The following is a 22,433-nucleotide window of genomic DNA, read 5'->3' on the forward strand; positions in this document are numbered from 1 at the left end:
TGAAACTTCAAAGCTCCCCCACCCCCAGTGACACACTTCCTCCAACAAGGCCACACCTACTCCAACAAGACCACACCTCCTAATAATGCCACTCCTTATCAGCCTGTGGGGGCCATTTTCATTCAAATCACCACATATGTGTGTTTTTTTAAGTTTTATTAAATTTTTATTCTGTGTATATGGGGATGGGGTTAGTGTATGTGCATCTGAGTGCAGGTACCTGCCCAGTCTGGAAGAGGACATCAAGATCCCCTGGAGCAGGAGTTCCCTAAAATGGGTGCTGGGAAATGAACTCAGGTCTTCTGCAAGAGCGATATGTGTTCTTAATCACTGGGCCATCTCTCCAGTCCCTGTGATTTTTGAGACAAGGTCTCACTATGTAGCCCTGACTGGCCTCAAACTCATAGCAATCCTGCTGCCTCTGCTTCTTAAGTGCTGAGCTTGTAGGTATGTGCTACCATGCCCGGCCTTTGAACTGTATTTTAAATGTGGTTTCCTTCCAATGACTGGGAGAAGTTGTACACTTTATCATATGTTGAAATAGATCTTACAGATACCTAAAAGTGGAGACTACTTGTTTTTAAAGGCTCTTTGCTTTTTTTTTTTTTTTTTTTCGAGACAAGGTTTCTCTGTGTAGCTTTGCGCTTTTCCTGGAACTCACTTAGTAGCCCAGGCTGGCCTCCAACTCACAGAGATTCACCGGCCTCTGCCTCCCGAGTGCTGGGATTAAAGGCGTGCGCCACCACCGCCCGGCTTGTTTTTAAATGTATTTAAAAGTTTTTAAACAAAGTTCCTTTTAGATTAGATTCTAATCATAATCTCTCAATCGTCTATTTTGTGATTTAAAGTTTTGCCTGAAAAATTTTGAGGCTCAGTGTTTTTAAGAAATAGCTTAAAACTGGGCGGTGGTGGTGCACGCCTTTAATCCCAGCACTCAGGAGGCAGAGCCAGGTGGATCTCTGTGAGTTTGAGGCCAGCCTGGTCTACAGAGCAAGATCCAGGACAGGCACTAAAACTACACAGAGAAACCCTGTCTTGAAAAACAAAAACAAAAAGTAGCTTCAGTTTTTCAATTTCCCCATAAAACATGACGAAATTCTTCCATAATAAAAGGGAAGTGTTCCAGAGACTGAGGCAGCATGCACAGGGCCTGCATACCTCTGCACCAGTTGGGGTCCTAGAGCTAAAAGGAGAAGTGGACGCATGCCCCCAGTCCTAACCCGGAAGTGATCACCAATTGATAATGAAATGAAACGAAATTTCATTGCAAATGAAAATTTGGTTTCCTCCACGGGAGTCTCTCTGGGGAAACAAACGACTCCTAAGGGCAGGCTGCCTGCCCAGCAGCAGATGCCAACAGAGAATGAACTCAGTGGCATCTTTAGAAGTTCCTCATCTCGTAATTCATGCCAGAGTTCTTCCTTTTATTTTTAATTTTATCTTACTATTTTTATTTTATTTTATTGATTTCTTCTCTCTTTTTACCCTTCAGATCCTTTGCGTATATATTATGGTTTCCAGTTTAGTGTTCTTATGGGATTCCTGAGAGTTCAAACGGTTGCATCTCTGCTTTTTGTGACTTCTCTTGAGCTCTTTTTCTTCTGTTTATTTGTTTTGTCCAATTCCCATGTGTTAGCTTTTGTTTTTCTTATTATATTATATTTTCTCTTATTGTTATCCCATAGAAGCCTGTTTGTTTTCTGAGAGACAAAAAAGGGGATAGAAATCTGGACAGGAGGGGAGATGGGGAGGAGCTGGGAGGAGCAGAGGGAGGATAAATCAGAACCAGGATATATTATGTGAGAAAAATATCTATTTTTCAATAAAAGGGGGAAAAAGGGAAGTGTTCATACTTTTGGATGAGAGGCAAGTTGATTGACACACTGTGGTTACTCCCTGTGTGAAAGAGCGAAGGCGGGATCATGTCTCTGCAGTAAATGTTTCTGGCATGAATACATTAGTCAGTCACCAAGTTACCCATCTATGGGTGGGTCTCCTGTCATACCAGTATCATTGGATTTTTATGTTATTGTGGAAAAAGGAAACCTACAAACTCATTCTTCGTGAAGTCACAACCAGAAGTCATGGTAGATTTTTCTGTCAGGGTCTGAGAGTCCCTAGGATGATGATGGACAGCCCTGGCAGAGCTCAGCCCAGCAAGGGAAACTCTGCAGGGACAAGGAGGGGAGCTGGACGGAGCTCAGGTCTCCAGGCGACGCCCCTCAAAGGCTACACACACACACACACACACACACACACACACACACACACACACACACACACACACTCACACACCCTCCTCCTGCTGCCCACTCCCCAGCACTCCCCAGGGCCCACCAAGGAGGGAAATCTTCTGTCTCAGGTCATGGTGCTAATCTCGGCTATCAGTTACTCAGTGAAGGTTTCTCCTTGGCTCTTGTCTTCTCAAAGGAAGAAGAAACAGAGACGAAGCCCAGGTCTGTTTGGGGAGCAAGATTGTGTGTTGTGGATCGAAAAGAAGTTATTTACTTGTTTATTTGTGTTGCATTTGCTTTTGTGTGTGCACACGCACATGCATGCCACAATGTGCCTCTGGAGGTCAGAGAATACCCTCTAAAGTCCGTTCTTTTCCTCTGCCATGTGTTCCTGGGGATTGAACCTCAGGCTTGGTGATGGGCACCTTTATGAGCTGAGCCATTTCTCTGGCCCCAAAAGAAGTTTTATGAATATTTATGAGACAGGTGGCATATTTATGCGGTAAGGTCACTCTTTCCCCTTCCAAATCATGGTAGATCCGATCTTCCATTTAGGATATTTCTTCCCATAATCCTCTTGAAAAGCCCACAGGGGAGGTCAAAACTACAAAGCAAATTATATTAATCTTGAGGACACAGACCCTTTCTTGGAGCACATGTGTGTCAAATGGGAACGAGTCCAGTGACTGAGTTTCTGATCTAGAGGGAACAGCCAAGCTCCCGCTTCCAGGATGTTTAGCCATGGAGGGACATCCTGACTGACAGGGAGATACAGTTTGCTTGGCTCCCTCACACCTGACTTTCTACCTAACCAGGGTACCAGACATGCAGCAGCTATCCTTGGGTTTCTCCTGTCTGATTCCTCGCCTTCCTGGTCTCAGTGTCATTACTATCACCATCGTGGACATGCAGTGTGGTATGTGGCAGGACTGTCCATATTTGTTTATGGAATAATTGAACAGGTCGGCTGCAGTGTGGGGGGAGCGCTTCAGTCATTCTGAGCAGACGGCATGGAGACCTGAAGAGAGACACTGGCTGTGGGAAACGGTGGAGTGGTGTGATGGGGGGACCTGCTCTGATGATGACCTGAGAGGAAGAGGGTGCAGAAGACACCCTGAGAGCAGTGTCCATCTCTGCTTCCTGTAGCCATGACTGTTATGTGGCTCTAAGCTGTACTGCCCACAAGCATCTCCACACTCCTGGGAACAGCCAACTCTCTGCGGTTGCCACTACACAGCCTCTCCCTCATGGTGAGGGGAAGCATAGAGTAACTACACAAAGCCTTCTGAGTTGGTGCGGGGTGGTAGCAACCCCCTCCTCAAGAGAAGAAGTGTAGGGGGAAGAGCCTGGGGGAGCTTGCTTTGGACCTGTGTGGCCTTTGAGATGCCATTGGGACTTTCAGGCCAGGCTGGCAGTTGCTGGAGCTCTGAGAATTTGGGGTTAGGAAAGCAGAGCTGGTGCTCAGTACCATCTAGGCCTCGTTCAAAGCAGAAGGTCTGTGAGAACCCAAGGAGCAAGAGTGATGAAATGCTCTGCAGAGCCCAGGGACTCTGAGATGCTCCCACAGAGCGGCCTGGGATGCAAGGCACCTCTGTGCTGTCTTTCTTTGCGTAGTTCAGAAGGAGGCATGCTGCAAAGAATGTCCAAAGGCTCCTCCAAGCTCCTCCTGCAGTACATCAAATAAGAGCTGAGCAGAAAGGCACTGTTTTGCAATAACTACTCATTGTTGTTCTTTTGTTTTGTTTTTTGACCTCACACTTGGTGCCTCAGGTTGGCATGGGATGCACTGTGTAGTCCAGGATGGCTATGAACTTGTTATATTGCAATCCTCCCACCTCCCACTTTTAGCTCTGGGGTTGCAAGCATCAGTGAGCAGCAACACACTACCTGCTTAACTGATTTTAAAACCAAACTTTAAGACTAGAAAGCTGCATTTGCCACCTTGAAAGACTTCACAGGACTCTTAAGCTTGGGTCTGAGAATCCTCCAAGGACCTTTGGATAGATTTTCAGAGTTCTGAAACTGAGTGGATGGGAGTTACCTTCGGTGATGAAGGCAGGCCAGACCGTCTAGTCCATCAGAAGTGTCTGTGACATCTCAGGTTTTGTGACATCTTTTGTCGGTGGCTACAGTCACTGGAGGAGATGGCTGGCATCTATCAGGGGTCAGTACTGTTGTTGAAGTCAGCTCTGGGGAATTACCATATCAGTAAGGAAGCTCTCAGACTCCAAACCCTCCCTCCCCTGAGCTCTGCACAGCCCCCTTGCCTGGCCAGCCTAAGCAGAGGGCTCTGTTAACCTGACGCTAGAGGGCAGAAAAGAATTGCCCAGGTTACCTTCCTGAAGGGTTCCTGTTTCTCACAGCATTGTCCTAGCAACAGGTGGCAGCCACTCACCATTCTATTGTTGTCCGTCTCTGCCCTAACAGCTTCAAGAGTCGTGGGAGTTCTTTCTCAGAGGCTGGGGTCCTCTCCAAGCCCCTGGGGCCCTGTCACTCAGGCCTTGTCTCCAGCCTTAGCTGTTTGGAAACACTGCGCCTGTGTTCCTTGAGGCCCTTGGCCTTGGACAGCCTAGCTACCGGCACCTGCTCACTGTGTTAAAAATAACCCCAGGGCTGTCTTTGTGCTGACTAGACCGTGGCTCACACATGGTGTCAGGGTTTAAAAGACACACTTACCGAGTATCACACTTAGCAAGTATGCTTGCCAAGAGTCTGGTTTGGGTGTAGCACAGTTTTGGTTTGTAACTTAGAGTATTCTGAAGGGCTCATGCCTCCCTAGCGTACCAGAAGGATCCCTAACACAGAGAAATAGGCAAACACTTAAAAAAAAAAAAAAAAAAAAAAACCAAAAACTGTTGCCAGACTAACTAACTAATTGCAGTTTCCTAGGCTAAGTTTGTTTTTCTCCTAGAGAAGGTTTGAAAGCCTCTGGAAACACACACACACACACAAAAGGATTTTTTTTCCTTCCATTTTTTTATTTCTTTCTTTTCAAAGAACGAGACAGAGGAAATTGAACCTTGTATTATGTGCCTCTTTAAAACAAAACAAAACAAAACAAAAACAGAGCACACTCATGGAAAACACCAGAAAGAAAAGGCAATAAAATGACTCCTCCCAGTCTTCCTCATCAGACCCTTCCCCTCAGGGAACCCTGAGGAAGAGCGGGACGGGGAGGGGACACCAAGGAAACAGAGTCTTCCAGACACAGCAGGACCCACACATAGGAACTCACAGAGACTGTGGCGGCATGCACAGGGCCTGAACAAGTTCAAGCCAGGCAGGGTCCCGGTGCTGGAGGGCCTGCCCCATCCTTAACCGAGTCTCACTGGATATTCAAGTGACAGTTATGGGAGGCCCGGTGCCCAGCAATAAATGCCCAACTCAGAGAGAACCCGATGGTATATTTGGAGATATTTTTGTCTCACGTTGCTTTGTTGGACTCCCTCCCACCCCATTTTGCTTGTGTATTATGGTTTCCAATTTTGTGTTTTTATAGGTTTTGTTTTTGTGTCTGTGTGTGTGTGGGGGGGGGGTATTTCTTGTGCTTTTTCTTTTTTTCTGGTCTGATCTTTTTTCTTGTTTATTTTCTAAAGAGAGAAAGAAGCCACAGAGTTGGATTGTGGGGAGGTGGGGAGAATCAGGGAGGAGACAGAGGGGAAACCATGATAAGAATACATTGTGTGGGGCTGGAGAGATAGCTCAGCGGTTAAGACCACTGGCTGTTCTTCCAGTAGACATGGGTTCAATTCCCAGCACCCACATGACAACTGGCAACTGTCTGTAACTCCAAGATCTGACACTCTCACAGACATACATGTAGGCAAAACATCAATGCACATAAAATAATAAATAAATAAATTTTAAAAGAATATATTGCATGAAAAAAATTATTTCCAAGAAAAATATTAATCCTCCTCCTTGAAAAAGAAGAAAGGAAGGAAGGAAAGAAAGAAAGGAAGGAAGGAAGGAAGCTCCCTGTGTCCTTATAATACAAAGATGGCAGGGCCCATTTTTCCTTATTTTTTAATGTTTTTTCATAAATATAATAGTGCGCATATGCTGTGGGATGGTCTGTATGTCAAGTGTGTTGTTGATTGGCCAATAAATAAATTACTGATTGGCCAGTGGCCAGGCAGGAAGTATAGGCGGGACAAGGAGGAGAATAAAGCTGGGAAGTGGAAGGCTGAGTCAGAGACACTGCCAGCTGCCATGATGACAAACAGCATGTGAAGATGCTGGTAAGCCACGAGCCATGTGGCAAGGTATAGATTTATAGAAATAGATTAATTTAAGCTGTAAGAACAGTTAGCAAGAAGCCTGCCACGGCCATACAGTTTGTAACCAATATAAGTCTCTGTGTTTACTTGGTTGGGTCTGAGCGGCTGTGGGACTGGCAGGTGAGAGAGATTTGTCCTGACTGTGGGCCAGGCAGGAAAACTCTAGCTACATGCATATACTCAACACTTTAAAAAATTTACATACTGTCGGGCAGTGGTGGCGCACACCTTTAATCCCAGCACTTGGGAGGCAGAGCAGGCGGATATCTCTCTGAGTTCGAGGCCAGCCTGGTCTACAGAGTGAGTTCCAGGAAAGGCACAAGGCTACACAAAGAAACTGCCTCGAAAAACCAAAAAAAAAAAAAAAAAAAAAAAGAACTTTACATACTATCACAAATACCATTGCTGTGTGTGTGTGTGTGTGTGTGTGTGTGTGTGTGTGTGTGTGTGTGTGCTCCTTGCTCAATCTTTTACATATTCCTTCGAGACAGGGTCTCTCACTGAACCAGAAGCTAGGCTGGTTCAGAAAGGTCCAGCAATCCTCCTCTCTCCATGTCCCGTGGTGCAAGGGTTACAGCCGACCACAGCCTTGCCAGGCTTTTTATGTATGCTCTGGGGATTTGAACTTAGGTCCTTGTACTTGTGCAGTGAGCACACCTTCCCGGAGAGCCATCTCCCCACCCCACCATTGCTTAATGAAGACAGCGTTGACAGTCTCTTCCCTGGCTGGCGGTATAACTCAGTGTCCTGCACAGAGTGGGTAAGGGAAGGGTCTTCCATCCTCAGCTCCTCCTTTTCAAGTTAAATTGGCAGTCCTCAACATGCCACACCAGCTTAGCAGGCCCAGATGGCTGTTGGAGTCACCAGTGATACTCCACTTTGGGGGATTTCAGATGTTCAGAGCTGCGGGTAGGGGTGATTTGAAAATGGAGAGGTGGCTGCCTACACTCTCTGAGAACCTCTCCCCACACAGATTCCTTAGGTTTATTGTTTGTTTGTTGTTTGTTTTTCATGGTCGATTTCATCTGGAGTCACTTGGAACTCCCACTGCCCTTCCATTTCCTAGGGGAAGCCTGTCCTGGCTTGCTTCTTCCTCTCTTTGTGATGTTACCTAAACAAAAGAGGACACTTGCCTTTTAAAAATAGAATTACTTAAACTGTGGTAAAATACGCACAACAAAAATTTACCATCTTAACTATATACATTTCCTTCTTGCACAACTTAAATATCAGCTTCCCATTTCTTCCTCTCCCAGCCTCTGTCACCCATGCTGCCACCTTCTGTCCCTGTGACTCTGACCACCCAGGGGACCCAGGCTGTGGTATAGCACACTGACTTGTGCTTAGCAGAAGAGAGACCGTGAGTTTGATTCCCAACATCCCAAAACCAAATTTAAAAACCTCTCAGGACCTCATGCAACTGCAGTCTTGCAATACTCACACTTTACAGACAGACTCTAATGTCCTCAGCGTTTGTACAGCTTTGACCTTGTGCTAGAATCCCTTCCTGTCCCAGACTGAATGGATCACGCTGCATGGATCATCTACGTATCAGCTATCTGTGGGTCACTCCCATCGACGGTGCGCCATGTGAGCTTTTACACTTACCGTGACGTCTTTGACATTTTAATGTGGGCTCCTTGCCGTTGTATCACCTGATGTTATTGAGCCCGAGACACAGGTCTCTTACCTGCCTCCTGCTCCCTTGTTTCCGTTTTCTCTCTGCCCATGCCTTTTTGATTTCTCGTGGAGATGAACATGCTAACGTTAGAAATGAACAAAAAGCAGTGTTAAAGAGTTGGCCACTGAGAAGGCTCAGTGGGTAAAAGTGCTGGCCTTACAAGCAAGCCTGATGACCTGAGTTCAATTTCCAACGCCACAATGAAGCAGGGAACTGGCTCTACAGTTATCCTCTGACCTCCATATGCATGCTGTGGCATAAGCACCCTTGCATGCACATGCACACACACAATAATAATAACAAATATGTTTTAAGTTAGCTGTGGATCTAGGATACTGGAGTCAAAATGTGTGGCGTTACGTTTTAATAATCATAGACCATTAGAGTTGAAGAGTTGAATGTTTTCTTTTTTTTCATAGTCTGAAATGATTTGTCTCTGTATAACCACCACCCCGTTGAAAACCCCTGCCAGGCTGGGGAGATGGTTCAGTGGATAAAATACTTGCCCATCATGCATGAAGACCAGAGTTTATGTCTCCAGCACTTACGTAAATGCCAGGTGGGTGTGGCGACCCACCTGCGTTCCCTGTGTTCTGGAGGTGGAGGCAGAATCCCAGGGGAAGCTGGTTAGCTCGACTAGCTGCATCTTCCAGCTCTGAGAGACCCTACCTCACTCGGTAAGTGAGGTGGAAAGCGGTAGAGGAAAACACCTGATGTCAGCTTTGGCCTTACACACACACTCATGCACCAACATACATGGGAACACCACACACATGCACACACACACACACACACACACACAGGCAAGCATCTCGGCTGTGGGAGGGTCTCTTCACCCAAAAGGGGAAGTTATGAGCTTCTGTTACCCAACCCCATTCTTTAAAAACATAGTCATCACTCCTTATCTGGCTGGTGAGGTACAAGAGATTTCAAGATTGCAGCACAACAAGGAAGTGAGGTGTCTCACCGAAGGAACCAGCACAAAGTTCAGGCCTCTTACTCTAGAAAAGCCATGTGCTTAGTCCACTGGACCCTGGAGCCCTGACTCAGCTGATGCTGGGGTTATGTGTTCCACCAGCTCATGGTACTGCGGGTACCATGGCTCCCCCAGTATGGGGGTCATGAGCTGAGGGCCAGATAGGAGTCTCGCTGGGTGGGACAGGAATGAGGTACAGGTTTATCTGGGACACAGGTTACGACCACATCCTTTGTGACTGGTCCAATGAATGCAGATGGAATTTTCTTTCAGCTGTTTTGTGCTGGAATGACACAGACCACCTGTGTCTCACTGTGCTTTATGCTCAGCATTGTTATAATGACAGTTCATCTACTCCTCATAAACCCTGTGAACTAAGGACCATTATTGCTCCCATTTCACAGACAAGGGAACCGAGGCACACAGAGAGGTCACCCCGTCCAGAGCTGGAGATTTCCATCAGGTCATGGGAGCCCCAGGATCTATGCATTCTGTTACAGTCCACAGTGCCCCTCTGCAGAGCACAGGAGCATCCTAACTTCAACTGTAACAGTGACTCCCTGACTGAAGGATGGCTCTGTCTCCAAGTTGCTCCATCAGTTTATCTTTTGCTTTCACGATTAGATCTTCTCCTTTCAGCAAGAGTGTCTTGTTGAGAGGACCCTGAGTACACTACTCCCCATCTGCTGGGTCAGCCATTTTAGATGCTGTTTCAGGTTTAACAGCCCTTATCCTGGCCTATTACAGTGCAGGCATTAGAGCTCAAAGCCACCATGCCCTCCTTGTCCGTAGAGTGTCTACTTAAAGAAGGGAGGTGGGGATCACAGCCGTTTGAAACCATGGCACTAAGAGTTCTGCTCTTCAGACCACTGGGGAAATTCTCCTAAAAGGAAGAGATGAAAATTTAACTTAAAAAATATTTTAAATCGTGTGCGTGCACCTGCATGCGGGTGCCTGGAGAGGCCAGAAGACGGTACGAAATCTCCTGGAGCTGGAATTACCTGTGATTGTGAGCATCCCAAAGTGGGCACTGGGAACCAAACTTTGGTCCCCTTCGAGAACAGCCGATGTGGAGCTGGAGAGATGGCTCAGTGGTTAAGAGCACTGGCTGCTCTTCCAGAGGACCTGGGTTCAGTTCCCAGCACCCACATGGCAATTCACAACTGTCTGTAACTCCAGTTCCCGGGAACCTGACACCCACAGCAAAACACCAATGCACATAAAATAAAAATAAATATATTTGAAAAAAAAAAAAAGAACAGTCAATGCACTTAAGTGCTGAGCCATCTCTCCAGCCCCCAGGGAAGAAACTTTAAGGCCTCAAGATTCTGCTTATGTCCAATCTAAAAGGTCACTGTACACCTGAGACTGTATAGTAACAGAAAGGCCCACACATCCCTGTGGCCTACCATCATGATTTTTTTTTTAATTGTAGGGGGAAAAAATGTAAGATCTGATCCAAAGGCACACACAGGAATTAAGAAATATTCAGAGGTCGGGTCAGGGAGAAGGATGGCTCAGCTGAAAAATGTGCCATGAAGCCTAAGGTCCCGAGTTCAATCACTGGGATCCATACAGTGGAAGGGGAAAACTGACTCCCAGGACTCCAAAAGATGTCCACATGTGCAGTGGCACATAAACGCCCATAAACATACACACACTAAATAAATCTAATAACAATTAAAAAATAAATAAAATATGCAGGGCCTGCAGGAAGAACACTGACGTATCTTCCTGGAGGACAGACCACACTGAGTGGTGCAAAGAAGAATATTCCTCCTTGGTGAGAAAACCCCACGTTAAAACTATTAATTTTTAATAGTTATTATTATTAATAGTTATTAATCATTAGTTATTATTAATCCCATCCCTGAATAATTTATATATATAATGAACTTCAAATAAAATCATTGCTTAGAGGGAGGATTGGGTTAAAGCTTAGCAAACAGACTCTCGACTTAATCAAGAAGAATAACTCAGCCAAGACACTTCTGCAAAAGAATAGGGAGGGTGGTTTTCAACTGTATTATAGCCGCTCAGCTGTGCTCAGACAGAATCTTTCCTGTCTCTATTCAGACATTTTCAGTGGACCCTTTACGGCTTCTGGGATAAAGTTCAAGTTCCTGAGCACAAGGAACTGTAAAAAGAGCCTCCTAACAATGTCTAAGGGAGTCGCGGAAGCAGCCAAACGCTCACGTTTCAGCCTGTACCTGGGGCAGCCCGCTGTTTCTCCCTGTCTCCTTCCAGCCGCTGTATGCAGACATTGTCAGTCATAACACATTCGTCTAGAAACCGAAACACCAGAAGCTTGGCTTTGGACGTAGCCCAAGGCAATGGCAGAATTCTGGGCTTAAAGAATGGCAGCTGCCTGAAAAGGGGCCAGAGCTCCCCGAGAGCCCCCAAAGGCCAACAGAAGCTTTCAACCACCTCCAAAGCGGATCAAGTGACACTGGACTTGTGGCGGGACCTCTCTAACCTGGGTGTAATCTATGACTCCAGAGATGCTATCTAGAAGGAAAAAAGGGTGTGTGTGTCACACAGAGTGCACTGTGAGGCTGGCAGCATCTGTGCCTGCTAGTCCCTGTTCTGTGTGGCGCTCCCCTGACATAGCAGTGACTCTCTTCCAAACTTGACTGTCAAACTCTGCCAGGGAGTTTGACACCCCACATTCTATGTTAGGGTGCAGGACGGAACGCTCAGCCTATGTTCTCTGGCCAGGTCTGGCCTGAGGTACCAGGAAGCTAACCCCAAGTTTTGGCCTCCTCACTTTGATGCTCTACCAGCCTACCTGTAGGATCCCACCCTTCACTTCCACATGGCCGCATGGCTTCAGAAATCTCAGCTCTCAGCTCCCTACCCTAGGCCACCTCTTGCTGGGTTCCCAGTGCTGGCTTTCGGTCTCTTCCTGACAACAGCTTTGCTTTGGATTTCATAGCCCATGTAGTCTAGACCAGCAGGCGTTAATGGTGCGTTCTCGCCATTCCACCGTCTCCAATACGGTTGTGTCTAGCCATGGGTCTGTGGGACCCTGGCACCTCTGTAGTGATCAGTAAGTGAATGTTCTCCCTCACTGTGGGTGTTTGGAGGTAACTCTCTCTATGGGTGTTTGGTTCTCCTTTCTATCGGGAGTTCTCAGCTGAAACCACCTGGCAATCTCTAGAGACTGTCTGGGTTGCTGCATTCGGGAGGAGGGTACAGCTAGCATTTGCTGAGTGAGAACCAGGATGCTTCACCAGACAGGATACCTCCCCAAACAAATCATTGGACCACTAAATGTCAGTAAGGTTGACCTTAAGAAAGCGAGCTCTGTACTTAACGCTGATCTCTCCAGAGTCCAACACCCAAGCAACACGGATGTGCTACTGCAGCAGAGACCAGGGGAGGGATGCCTCACGCTCTAAATCGCTGCAGTTAGACAAGATGGTCAGAGGAGATCCTCCATTTGGAAACCCTCCTGTGGGCTCAGGGCCACGCCCTTGCATTATGCAAAGGCAGCTGCCCTAGTGAGCCGGGCAGGCATAAAGGTGACGTGGTCAGGAGTGGCTATTTGATCTCCAGTTTTTCCAGAATTTCCACTCCTGTGCCAAGCATGCCTCTCCAGATGCTGTTCCCTGTCCAAGAGCTCAGGAGGCTCACCTAAAGCCGTCATCCTCCAATGCCGAGGTGTTTCCCCTCCGCGCTAAGTCTTCTCGACAGACATCCAGTTCGCAGGAGCCGGAAAGGTACAAGTTGATCGAGACCTGGCAGTTTTCTGTAGTCTGGTAGTTTTGACTGTCTGAACTATAATTTCAGGGCTGGAGTGCAAGAGGAACCCTTATATATTTGAGTGCGGGCCTGCATTCTTAGGAGTCTGCTGAAGTGGGTTTAGTCTTTGTTTTCCTTTGGGGGAGTTCACTTGGTAGATTTTAGAGATATTATTTCAGGTGTGAGGACCTTCAGCTGGAAGGTTACTCACTCACATTTTTTGTAAACCTTTGACTCCATCTTCAGAACCCTTCAATCTCCTTGGTTACTATGGATACCCTGTAAAAATCAGATTATCAATGAGGTCCTACATCCCCTGTGCTTCCTCTCTGAGAATGACACTTGCCAATCATGTGTAGCTAAGTTGACTTCTACATGTCTCAGGTAGTAAAGATTTACTCTGAGACCTGGTTTTTAAGGATAATCTACATGTTTTCTAGAATATTAAACTCACAGACAGGATTGCTAAGGTAAACTAAATAATACTTGGAAAAACATTATTTTTTATTTTTTTGGAAATTGCTGTTTTCTATTCCATCTATGTTGAAGTCTTTGAATTACTTCCTGCCCTTGGGTATTCTGTTATCCAGTGAATACAACCCTGCTTATTGACAAAACACCTTGAATGGACTATTCTTTGAGCAAAATAGCTACTTTTTCCTTTGCTATCAAGTTGACCTAGTGGGTTTTGTGCGTGTGTGCATGCGTGTGTGTGTGTGTGTGTGTGTGTGTGTGTGTGTGTGTGTGAGAGAGAGAGAGAGAGAGAGAGAGAGAGAGAGAGAGAGAGAGAGAGAGAGAGAGAGAAAGCGTGTGCACCTATATGGCAGAGGAATACATAAGAGAGTTTAGTAGGTGTTGGTTGCAACATTTTTAGGAAAGCATTGGGTGGTATTTGCAGTATGTCGTATCCATGAACAAAAGAACTGGTTTTCCTCAGAGGTGCTTGGTGGTTGTTTGGGTCCTACAGTGAAAGGGGGGCATTTCTGGCGTGGCTCTGGCCATCCCAGGGGTTACCAGTACTGAAGGATGGCTTGAAAAAATACATTTGGATTCCTGCACACTTTGGGGGTGGTAGTGGACTCAGAGTGACATGGATTGAAAATTATCTCCAAGGGATCCTCAGTTAATTGTAACTGGGTGGGTTTGATGGGACTCCCCAAAAAAGGATCCTGCTTCCTAGTACCGGCAATGGTATGACCCCCACTATTCCCAGTACTGGCATGGCCTGGCTCCCGCTGTTTCCAATTACTGACAATGGTGTGACCCCGCTAGCAGGTTCAGATCCCTCCCATTTCTGACCTCCTGCCCCAACCTTGCCTAACTTGTCCCCAACCAAGAGCAGAGCTTCTTACCCCCACCCCCACAACCCCTGACCACTTGGGTTCGGTTCTCTTAACTTCATCCCCACCCCATTCAAGCAGGCCCTTTCTAGACAGGGCAGCTCCAGGTCCTGCCCCTTCCCTACTGTTCCTCCATGGGCAGTCTCCCATGTGAGACTTCCCCACATCCCCAGCTCCATATTTTCTCACTCTCAGCTTTCAAACAGACTCGAGTCTCTCCCATCCTTAAAAACCTCTGGACCAGGGGCAAGAGAGATGCTCAGCACTGAAGAGCCCTGGCTGCTCTTGCAGAGGACACGGGTTTGATCCCCGGCACCTGCATGGTGGCTCTCAGCCATCCACAACTCCAGTTCCGGGAAATCTGACACACTCTTCTGGCTTCTTCAAACAACAGGGACACATGTAGTACACAGACATACATGTAGCCAAAAATTCCCATATACGTAAAATAACTTTTAAAAATTTAAAAACCCCATGGACCAATAAACAGACCTCTGGCACCCCAGCCCCTCCCTCTATTCCGGCCTTCTCCCAGTCTTCAGTCCCAGGCTCTACCAACAGAACGCAGTAATCATTGTTTTCCTACTTGCAGATTAAAGGCTTTCTCAACTTTGTTCTCTTGCTTCCAGGAGACACCTCTGTTTTCTCTTTAACTACCCCTTCTCTGTCTTGGCTTGTTCCTGAGCCATTAAATGTGGGAGTTCCAAATTACGTCCCTCAGCCCTGTTCTCATTTCTCCACGTGGCCGTCCCTGACGTCACCCCTGACTGGCCACTGCTCTGTGCTAACTTCTGAAAGTTTCTGTTTCCGCTCGCTACAAAAATACAAAATACTTAAAGATCAATGAGCTGGATGGACATGGCGACTCACATCTGTAATCCCAGCACTGGGATGCCTAAGGCAGGATGATTTTCACAAGTTTAAAGCCAGCCTAGGCCACATAGTTCCAGGCCAGTCCCCTAGCCCCTAGGCTACATATCGTATCTTTAAAAAAAAAAAAAAAAAAAAAAAAGAAAGAAAGAAAAGAAAAATCAAAGAGTTCATGATAACCTATGAAAAGTCTCTGTCTTATTAGGAGAACCACCCTTCTGTCCGTCTGTCCACCCACCTATCATGTATAAAGTGGCCATCTGTTCCAAACAATGAAAACACGAAGCCATTCCTGAGACATCCATTGCAGCCGGATGGGGAGAGGCTAAGCTAACACTGAGGCACAGGACAGGATGAGAATGAGGCACTCTTGCTTGAAGCCCAGCCCAGGAGCTGGTTGGCACACTAGCAACCAGCTTGCTGTTCCTTTCCAGATCTCAGGTTCCAGAATCATCTCTCACTGGAGGTGGTCAGGACAGTGACTCAGAGTCCAAGTGCACTTTAGCCTGAGCTGGGTGCTGGCTTGGGGTACCACTCTTTCCAGACAGCAGGTAGGATGATCCCACCCTCCCATTCAATGGTACTACTGCTAGTGCCCCTGATATTCATGGGAGATTTAGCTTCCATCCTTGACCGCCCTGCCAATGGCCTTAGATGGGTGGTGGGGTTATGTAGGGAAACCCCATCTCCCGCAAACCTCACGGCCGGCAGGGGTGGAGGGTAGGGTAGGGGGGCTGACCACAATCCGGGAGAGGGTCATAGCCTTCCAGAGACTGACCTTGTGGTTTACTTTTCTCACACATTTAAATAGAGTAGAACTTGTGACCTGTGACCTTTACAACAAGAATGGATTCTATTGGCTGGTAAACAGAGATCAGGGCTAGAGCCTAGAGGAAGGACCTGTGATAAGCCTAAGTCCTCATGCAAAGTACTCTTTTGTAGGGATGTGTTCTATTCACTGAAGGACTGGGCCTAAAAAATGCTCACGATATTGGGCAGACTCAGGTGGAGGCTGAGAATCACCAAGTTGATTGATTACTTTTCACTCTGGCGTTCCAGGTGACTAGGCATCATTCATTTCCTTCATTTGAAGAAAATAGGCCCGCATGATTGACAAGCCTGGTTTCTCCAGGGATTTTTCTTAGCTCTGCTTCCTACAGGGCTACTAGTCCAGGTTAAGCCCAGGGAGACAGCCAAGAGCTCATTAAGTCTGATGACTGCCTGCTCCCACGTGAGGACCTATGGGTGTCTGGCAGGGAGCACCTCTGTGTTACACAGAATGCTGGACATGTTCCATGACAGATAGATGTTCAGGGACTTAGAGTGGAGACCTGGAGTTGAAACCTGGCTCCCCTCCTGCAACACATCTGTGGACCAGTCAAGCACCTGTGAGCCCCAGTGTGTGTGTGTGTGTGTGTGTGTGTGTGTGCCAAGTGTTTTGTAAACAGAAGATGCCGCACAAAGCCTGGGTGATGGTCTGAACCACAGTTATCATAACATATAATCACAGCTATGGTTTTTAGGCAATTGTCTAAGGATCCAAACAAAGTAAGAACACACATGTGAGCACCTTGGGTGTACAAGCCATTAGAGACATTTGCCCTGTTGTCCACCATCCATGGGGCTGGTGATTCATGTCTGTGAAAAACAAGTGTTAGGACTGTGATGGAGAGAAATGATTTCATGTTGGCTACCTGGTTAGTGGGGAGGCTGAGAGCCACCCTGCCCTGCCTTCCCTCTGCCTCTGCCTTCTGTGGTCACCCTGCAGCCCAAACCACAGAGGAAAGCAAAGCTAGTTAGCCTAGCAACAGATGCCAGGGAGACAGAGTAAACTGGGCTTGGGTGGGGCCCAGTCTGGCTCACCCGGTGGCTGAGCTAGTTAGCTGTGATCCGTGTGGTCCTCCAACAATGCAGTTACCTGTTCTTCCTTTTTCAGGAGTCCCTTTAAAATTAGGCCCCTGGGCACGAGCTTGTACACCTGAGAACTGATGTTGAGACTCTGTTTCCTTTATGAAACCACAGAGGACGCACTCACCACACACACATACCAACCCCTTCCCATATGCTATACACACATACACACACACACACACACACACACACACACACACATATATATACATACACACACATGCATCATACACATATACATCACACACACACACCCCATAAGCTGGTAGGGACAGATCTTTCCCAAAGCCTACTGTGTGCTCACAGGAGATCCAGGGCTTAAATAGTGTCAACAAATCTGTTGAGTTCACAGGTCAGTCAGTGCCCGCCCATGTGGAAAGGGTTGCAGCTACAAAGGCAGCTTATTAGAAATGGCTGGCCGTTGATCATGTTTACCAAGGAGAAAACTGAAGTGCATCATATGCCTTACAGCTCTTTATATAAAAACCCTGGGCCCCACAGGGCATGGAGGCACATACCTGTCACCCCAGCGCTCTGGAGGTAGAAACAGGAGACTCCAGAGTTTGAAGACATCAGCTGCATGAGACCATCTAAATAGAGAAAAGACAAGACCTTTGACAATACCAAGTTGTCAGTCCAGTGGATGACAGGATGAGGCTCTCCTCGGACTTTCTTTCTTTCTTTCTTTCTTTCTTTCTTTCTTTCTTTCTTTCTTTCTTTCTTTTTGTTTGGTGGTTGTTGTTGTTGTTTTTCGAGACAGGGTTTCTCTATGTAGCTTTGGTGCATTTCCTGGAGCTCACTCTGTAGACCAGGCTGGCCTCGAACTCACAGAGATCTTCCTGCTTCTGCCTCCCAAGTGCTGGGATTAAAGGCATGCACTGCCACCTCCTGGCCTCCCCTCGAACTTTCAAAGGTGCCCTGGGGCTTCTTGTCTGATGTATTCATGTGTGAAGAGTTCATGTATTCTTCAAGGCAAAGGCTTTTCTATTGCTCTGCTAAGAGACTTTTATTGCTATGAAAATTTTGTATGAAGGTACACACCCCATTCCACTGAGTGTCACTTTTTGCACACAGCCCCCCAGAAGTTAGTAGGTTCCCTTCACATTCATCACCCTCACTATGACCTTGCAAAACATTAAAAAGGGTAGAGAGGCTCAGGGAGAAGCATCAAAATTATTGGGAGGCAACTCTGAGCCTCTACAGTTCATTAGAACGTAGGTTGATTTATTCACTTTTTGTTTTGTTTTGAGACAGAGTCAAACTCTGCAGTCCTTACTGTCTTGAAATTTTTTATATAGACCAGGCTGGCCTAGAACTCATGGATCTGCCTGCCTCTGCCTCCCTATTACTGGGTGGGATTTTCTTTCTTCTAAGACAATGTTTCAGGTAGCCAAGGCTGGCTTCAAACTTGATACAAACAGCTAAGGATGACTTTCAACTCCCAGTCCTCCTGCCTCCACCTCCCAAGTATTACATGCATGTGTAGTCAGACTAGGCCCTAGAATTTAGATTTAAATGTCACCAGAGAGGGTAGGCACGAACCATGCCACTCACTGTACGGACTTGCACACTTTTGGAGCTGGGAACTGCCTCCAGCCACCAAACAAGGCAGGCTGGACTCACCTAAGTCAAAGTATGACACCCTCTTATCAGAGACAGCGGGGTGTTGGGATGCCAGCTGCCATAACATGCTGCCACTCTGCAGAACCACACGTCTTACATTGCTATTCTGTGGCTGGTGGTGTTCCCTGAATCTTGAGCCCAGGAGTCACACCACTTGACTCCCTCCCACAGCTTTTTTTTTTGGAGGGGAGGGGGTTGTAGATTTTCCCTTTCTTCATCACTCTGGCTCGGTCCAGTTCTCAGCCGTCTTAACTTAGGGCCCAGCTTCCTGCTATGGAAGAGGAGGTACCAAAGGTGAGTGGCGGTTCCTGCTGGAGGATTCGGAGGGCAGCAAGGACAGTGTTCCGTGATTTTTTTTTTTTCTGGACTCTTGGACACAAGGCACAGAAAGACCTTGTTTATGAGCCTGTTAGACGCCAAGGGGTACCTTGAGGGCTGGAGAAATGCTCCCTGTGTCAGCAGCAAATGTCTTCAAGTATTGTCTGGGGACAGACAGAGCAAACAGAGCCTGTCCCTGGGCTGCGATGGTGTGGGTGTCCCAGGGTTCCACTATCTACCTATCTAGGTCAGAATACACTAGCAGGACCCTGTTATTAACCGGCCTCCACTCTGACCTGTAAAGTTAGTCCTAGCAGAATTTCATTACCTGTACCCCACATAAATTCCACCAACCTTTGCCGTGACGATGTTATCTAACACTATTCTCTCCAGTTACTTAAACTTTGTAGAGTCAAGAACTTTAAACCGGCACTTGTAAAATGTTACGTTGAGACCCCATCTGAGATGCTCCAGCAAAGCTTGGTGCCTGTTCTCCTTCAACTTGCACTTACTCCCAAATACACGCCCTTTCCTCCCTAAACCACGCCCCCTTTATCCCTTCAGGCCAGGTTCTCCTGCTTTCAGAAGCCGTCTTTCGCTGGGTCCACCCTCTGGCCAACCCAGTCCTTTGAAGCACTGCCCAGAGACATAGTGTCAGGATGGTGGTCCACACGCGTAGGCCAGTGCACACACGTGTTCGCTGTTACCAAGAAGCATGTCAGCCAGGCCGAGAATAGGGAGCCATTAAGGCTCAGATGTGACCCTGGCTTCTCCAGAATCTTTCTGGTGACTCCAGAAAACAAAAACAGACTAAGGGACCCTGTTGCTTTTCCTTTTGAGCTTGAAGGCGGCCCTTCTAGGGTGGGGAAAACACGTCACCCAGGTCTGCTGCACAGGCCGTGGGGAGCTATGCGGCCAGGATTGGCTAAGGGTGAATGAAATCCGTGCAGTTGGCTTTGGGTTGCTTCAGCCCACAGCGCACAACGTTGGAATCTTGTGGTTGCTTTCCCGAATGGCTTTAATTTTAAATCAGGGGCACTCCCGCTCAGTGGATGTGGAAGACGCGTGCTAGGAGTGGGGTCACTGTCCTTCGTGGAGACCAGTTTCTCGCCGCGCCCTGTCGGCTCAGCACAAAAGCGGTGGTTCCAGACACCGGATCTGCCAGACCGTGGCTGTCACCGGGGTTTGATGCTCGCTCCTGTCCTGAGTGGCCAGGGATGGTAGCTCTGTGGTCCCAAGGCGGCGCCGGCTCGGAAGACCGCCGCGGCGCGGGCAGCTGCGCTTGGGCAGAGACTCGTGCGCTGTGGTTCCAGCGCAAGCCACGCGTGTCCTAATCGAAGACCTAGGCTGGTCTCCCACGCTGACTCAGCCGAAGGACGGCCAGGGCGTGGTTGCGGGTGGGATCCCTAGGGTCATTCCCCTCCTCCTTTCCGGTGTCAGCCCCAGGGACTGGGTGGTGATTGATGGCACCGCAGCCGGCTAGCCAGAAGCAGTCTGAGCGGGGAGGAAGGCGGATCCGAGACTCAGAGGCAGAGCAAAGGGAGGAACATGGGCGGGGCCATGGAGGAGGAGCGTGGGGTCCCGGGTGGGCGGATTCGGGTGGACCTCATGGAAGGAGCGCTGGGCTTGAGAGTGCCATTGTGGGTGAAGCAGTCGGCTGAAGGGACAGGATGGGGCCGCGTGGAAGGAGCGTGGGAGACAGACGGATCTCCGGGTGGGTGGAGGCGGGGAGGAAGGGGCACACCCCCTTGGAAAGAGCGCGGGAAAGGGGCTGGGAAGGAAGGAGTGGCGGGCATAAGGTGGGTGGGGCGTGGGGGCGGGGTCAGGCGGGGCTGGGGCGGAGTGTGCCCCGGGCTCCTTTCTTGCCACCCCCACCCCCGGCCCGGGGCCACCTGCGCCCCGCCCTACCGGCCGCACCCCAGCTGGGGAACCACGGAGCCGGGTGTCCGGGCTTCTTGTGTGCCAAGGGGATCATCGCGAGTTCTGCTTCTGCCTGGACGGCTGACCTGAGTCCGGAAATGTGGTCTCGCTGAGAGCCCTCCGACTGAGCGGGTCTGCGGCGCGAACTCACGGGTGGGAAGTTGGTCTGCACTCCGGCAACATGACCAGCCCGGCGGGCGCACAAAACCAGGAAATCGACTGTCTGAGTCCAGAAGCGCAAAGACTGGTAAGGGGAACACGCGGTTTAGTCCTGCGCCTACCAGCGGCCCCCCGCAGAGCTGGGTCCCCCCCCCCCCCCATGGCTCTAAGGCCAAGGGCAGTGGTCCCCTCAGCTGCAGCGATCCTGCTGGGGCAGAGGCAAGTGGGCTCCGTCAGAGACACTCGAAAATCCTGATTGTAGGGCAGGCTCTGTTTACGGACAGGTGGTTGGCTGAGTGCAAGGTATCTGCAGGTGGCGCTCTGAAAAGTACATCTTACGTCCCAACGCCCCTCTCAAGGACGAAAAGGAGCGTGGTCTCTCTCTCCGCCTCTGGTGATGGTCTCTAGGCAGGTTCTGCCCAGCTGACTGGCTCTGGCCTGGATCCAACCGAGATCTGAGATCTGAGTGTGGTGTAGAGTTTCATAGAGAACTGCTAGTTTGGTATTTCACAAAGTATTGGTATTTGGTATTACTATTTGGTATTTCACCTAGGAACTGGGCCCTCATCGGGAGTCACCACCTTGCCTGGAGTGGCTTGGAGGGCATGCAGGCTCTTGACCTTAGGAACGCCTCCCTCAAGGATCTAGGGCCCCAAAACCACTTTACCGGGTGTCGGTCTCTGGTGTTTCACTTACAGAGCTTAACTTGTGGAGGGATGGTGGATAAGGAGTAGTTTGACCTTAAAATTGGGCACCAGCGAGTTGGGGACCTTTGGTTGTTATAGTGCCCGTAGCTCATGGTTGTGGTTTGGGGGCTGGGAGTTGAGACAGGATTAGACTATGTAACACAAACTAGCCTAAAACTCAGGATCCACCTTTCTCAACCTCTCCTGTTCTGGGCTTACAGGCCGGCACCTCCCCACTTCGCCCATTGCTGTGGTTGCTCGTGAAGTGAATGGGAATATTTAAAAGTAAAAGGTACTCTTTGAAACAATGGGTTTTATGGAGTTAGTACTAGAGGAAGAAGGAGACCCAAGGTTCCCACTTTGTCAGGTTTTTGTGAGTCCTTGATAAAAGTGTGAGCTCCGTTCACTCATTCACCGGGTAGGAGCTAATCCTGTAGTTGGTGTTTGTGGAATAGTCACAATGAGGCTGCTTTGTTTGGCTGGGGGAGCCTCCTAGGAAGTGCTGGGAAGGTGTAAGCTTTGATTCCAGTGATAGACTGGAAAAGTCAGTTCCTTGCTGAGGACTGGTTTTCCCTCCCTGTGCTTGTCCTATGCCTTCACTCAAGTTTTGGCAGTCATTCGGGCTTTTGGAAGCTAGTCTGCAGCCTGTGGGCCTAGGGAAGGAACCAGCGGGGCCGCTTTGGAACCCTCT

The 22,433-nt window shown here is 48.4% G+C and overlaps 1 protein-coding gene across 8 annotated transcripts in view; it reads left to right on the forward strand.

Annotated features, from left to right (window-relative positions):
* Lrrfip1 (LRR binding FLII interacting protein 1) overlaps positions 1-22,433 on the forward strand; it is a 135,832-nt gene that overhangs the window by 36,903 nt on the left and 76,496 nt on the right. For 2 of the 8 annotated variants that reach the window (XM_059278084.1, XM_059278085.1), the window contains exon 1: positions 20,864-21,144. The exons of 4 other annotated variants lie outside the window; for them this stretch is intronic. In XM_059278084.1, the coding sequence (XP_059134067.1) occupies positions 21,079-21,144 (66 nt within the window). In that variant the 5' untranslated portion in view covers positions 20,864-21,078. Of the gene's footprint in view, positions 1-20,863; positions 21,145-22,433 lie in introns of those variants that run through there. 2 more of the 8 variants (XM_059278083.1, XM_059278079.1) reach the window with 1 other exon arrangement.

The sequence above is a fragment of the Peromyscus eremicus genome, chromosome 13, assembly GCF_949786415.1.
Source record: "Peromyscus eremicus chromosome 13, PerEre_H2_v1, whole genome shotgun sequence".
Taxonomy (NCBI): domain Eukaryota; kingdom Metazoa; phylum Chordata; class Mammalia; order Rodentia; family Cricetidae; genus Peromyscus; species Peromyscus eremicus.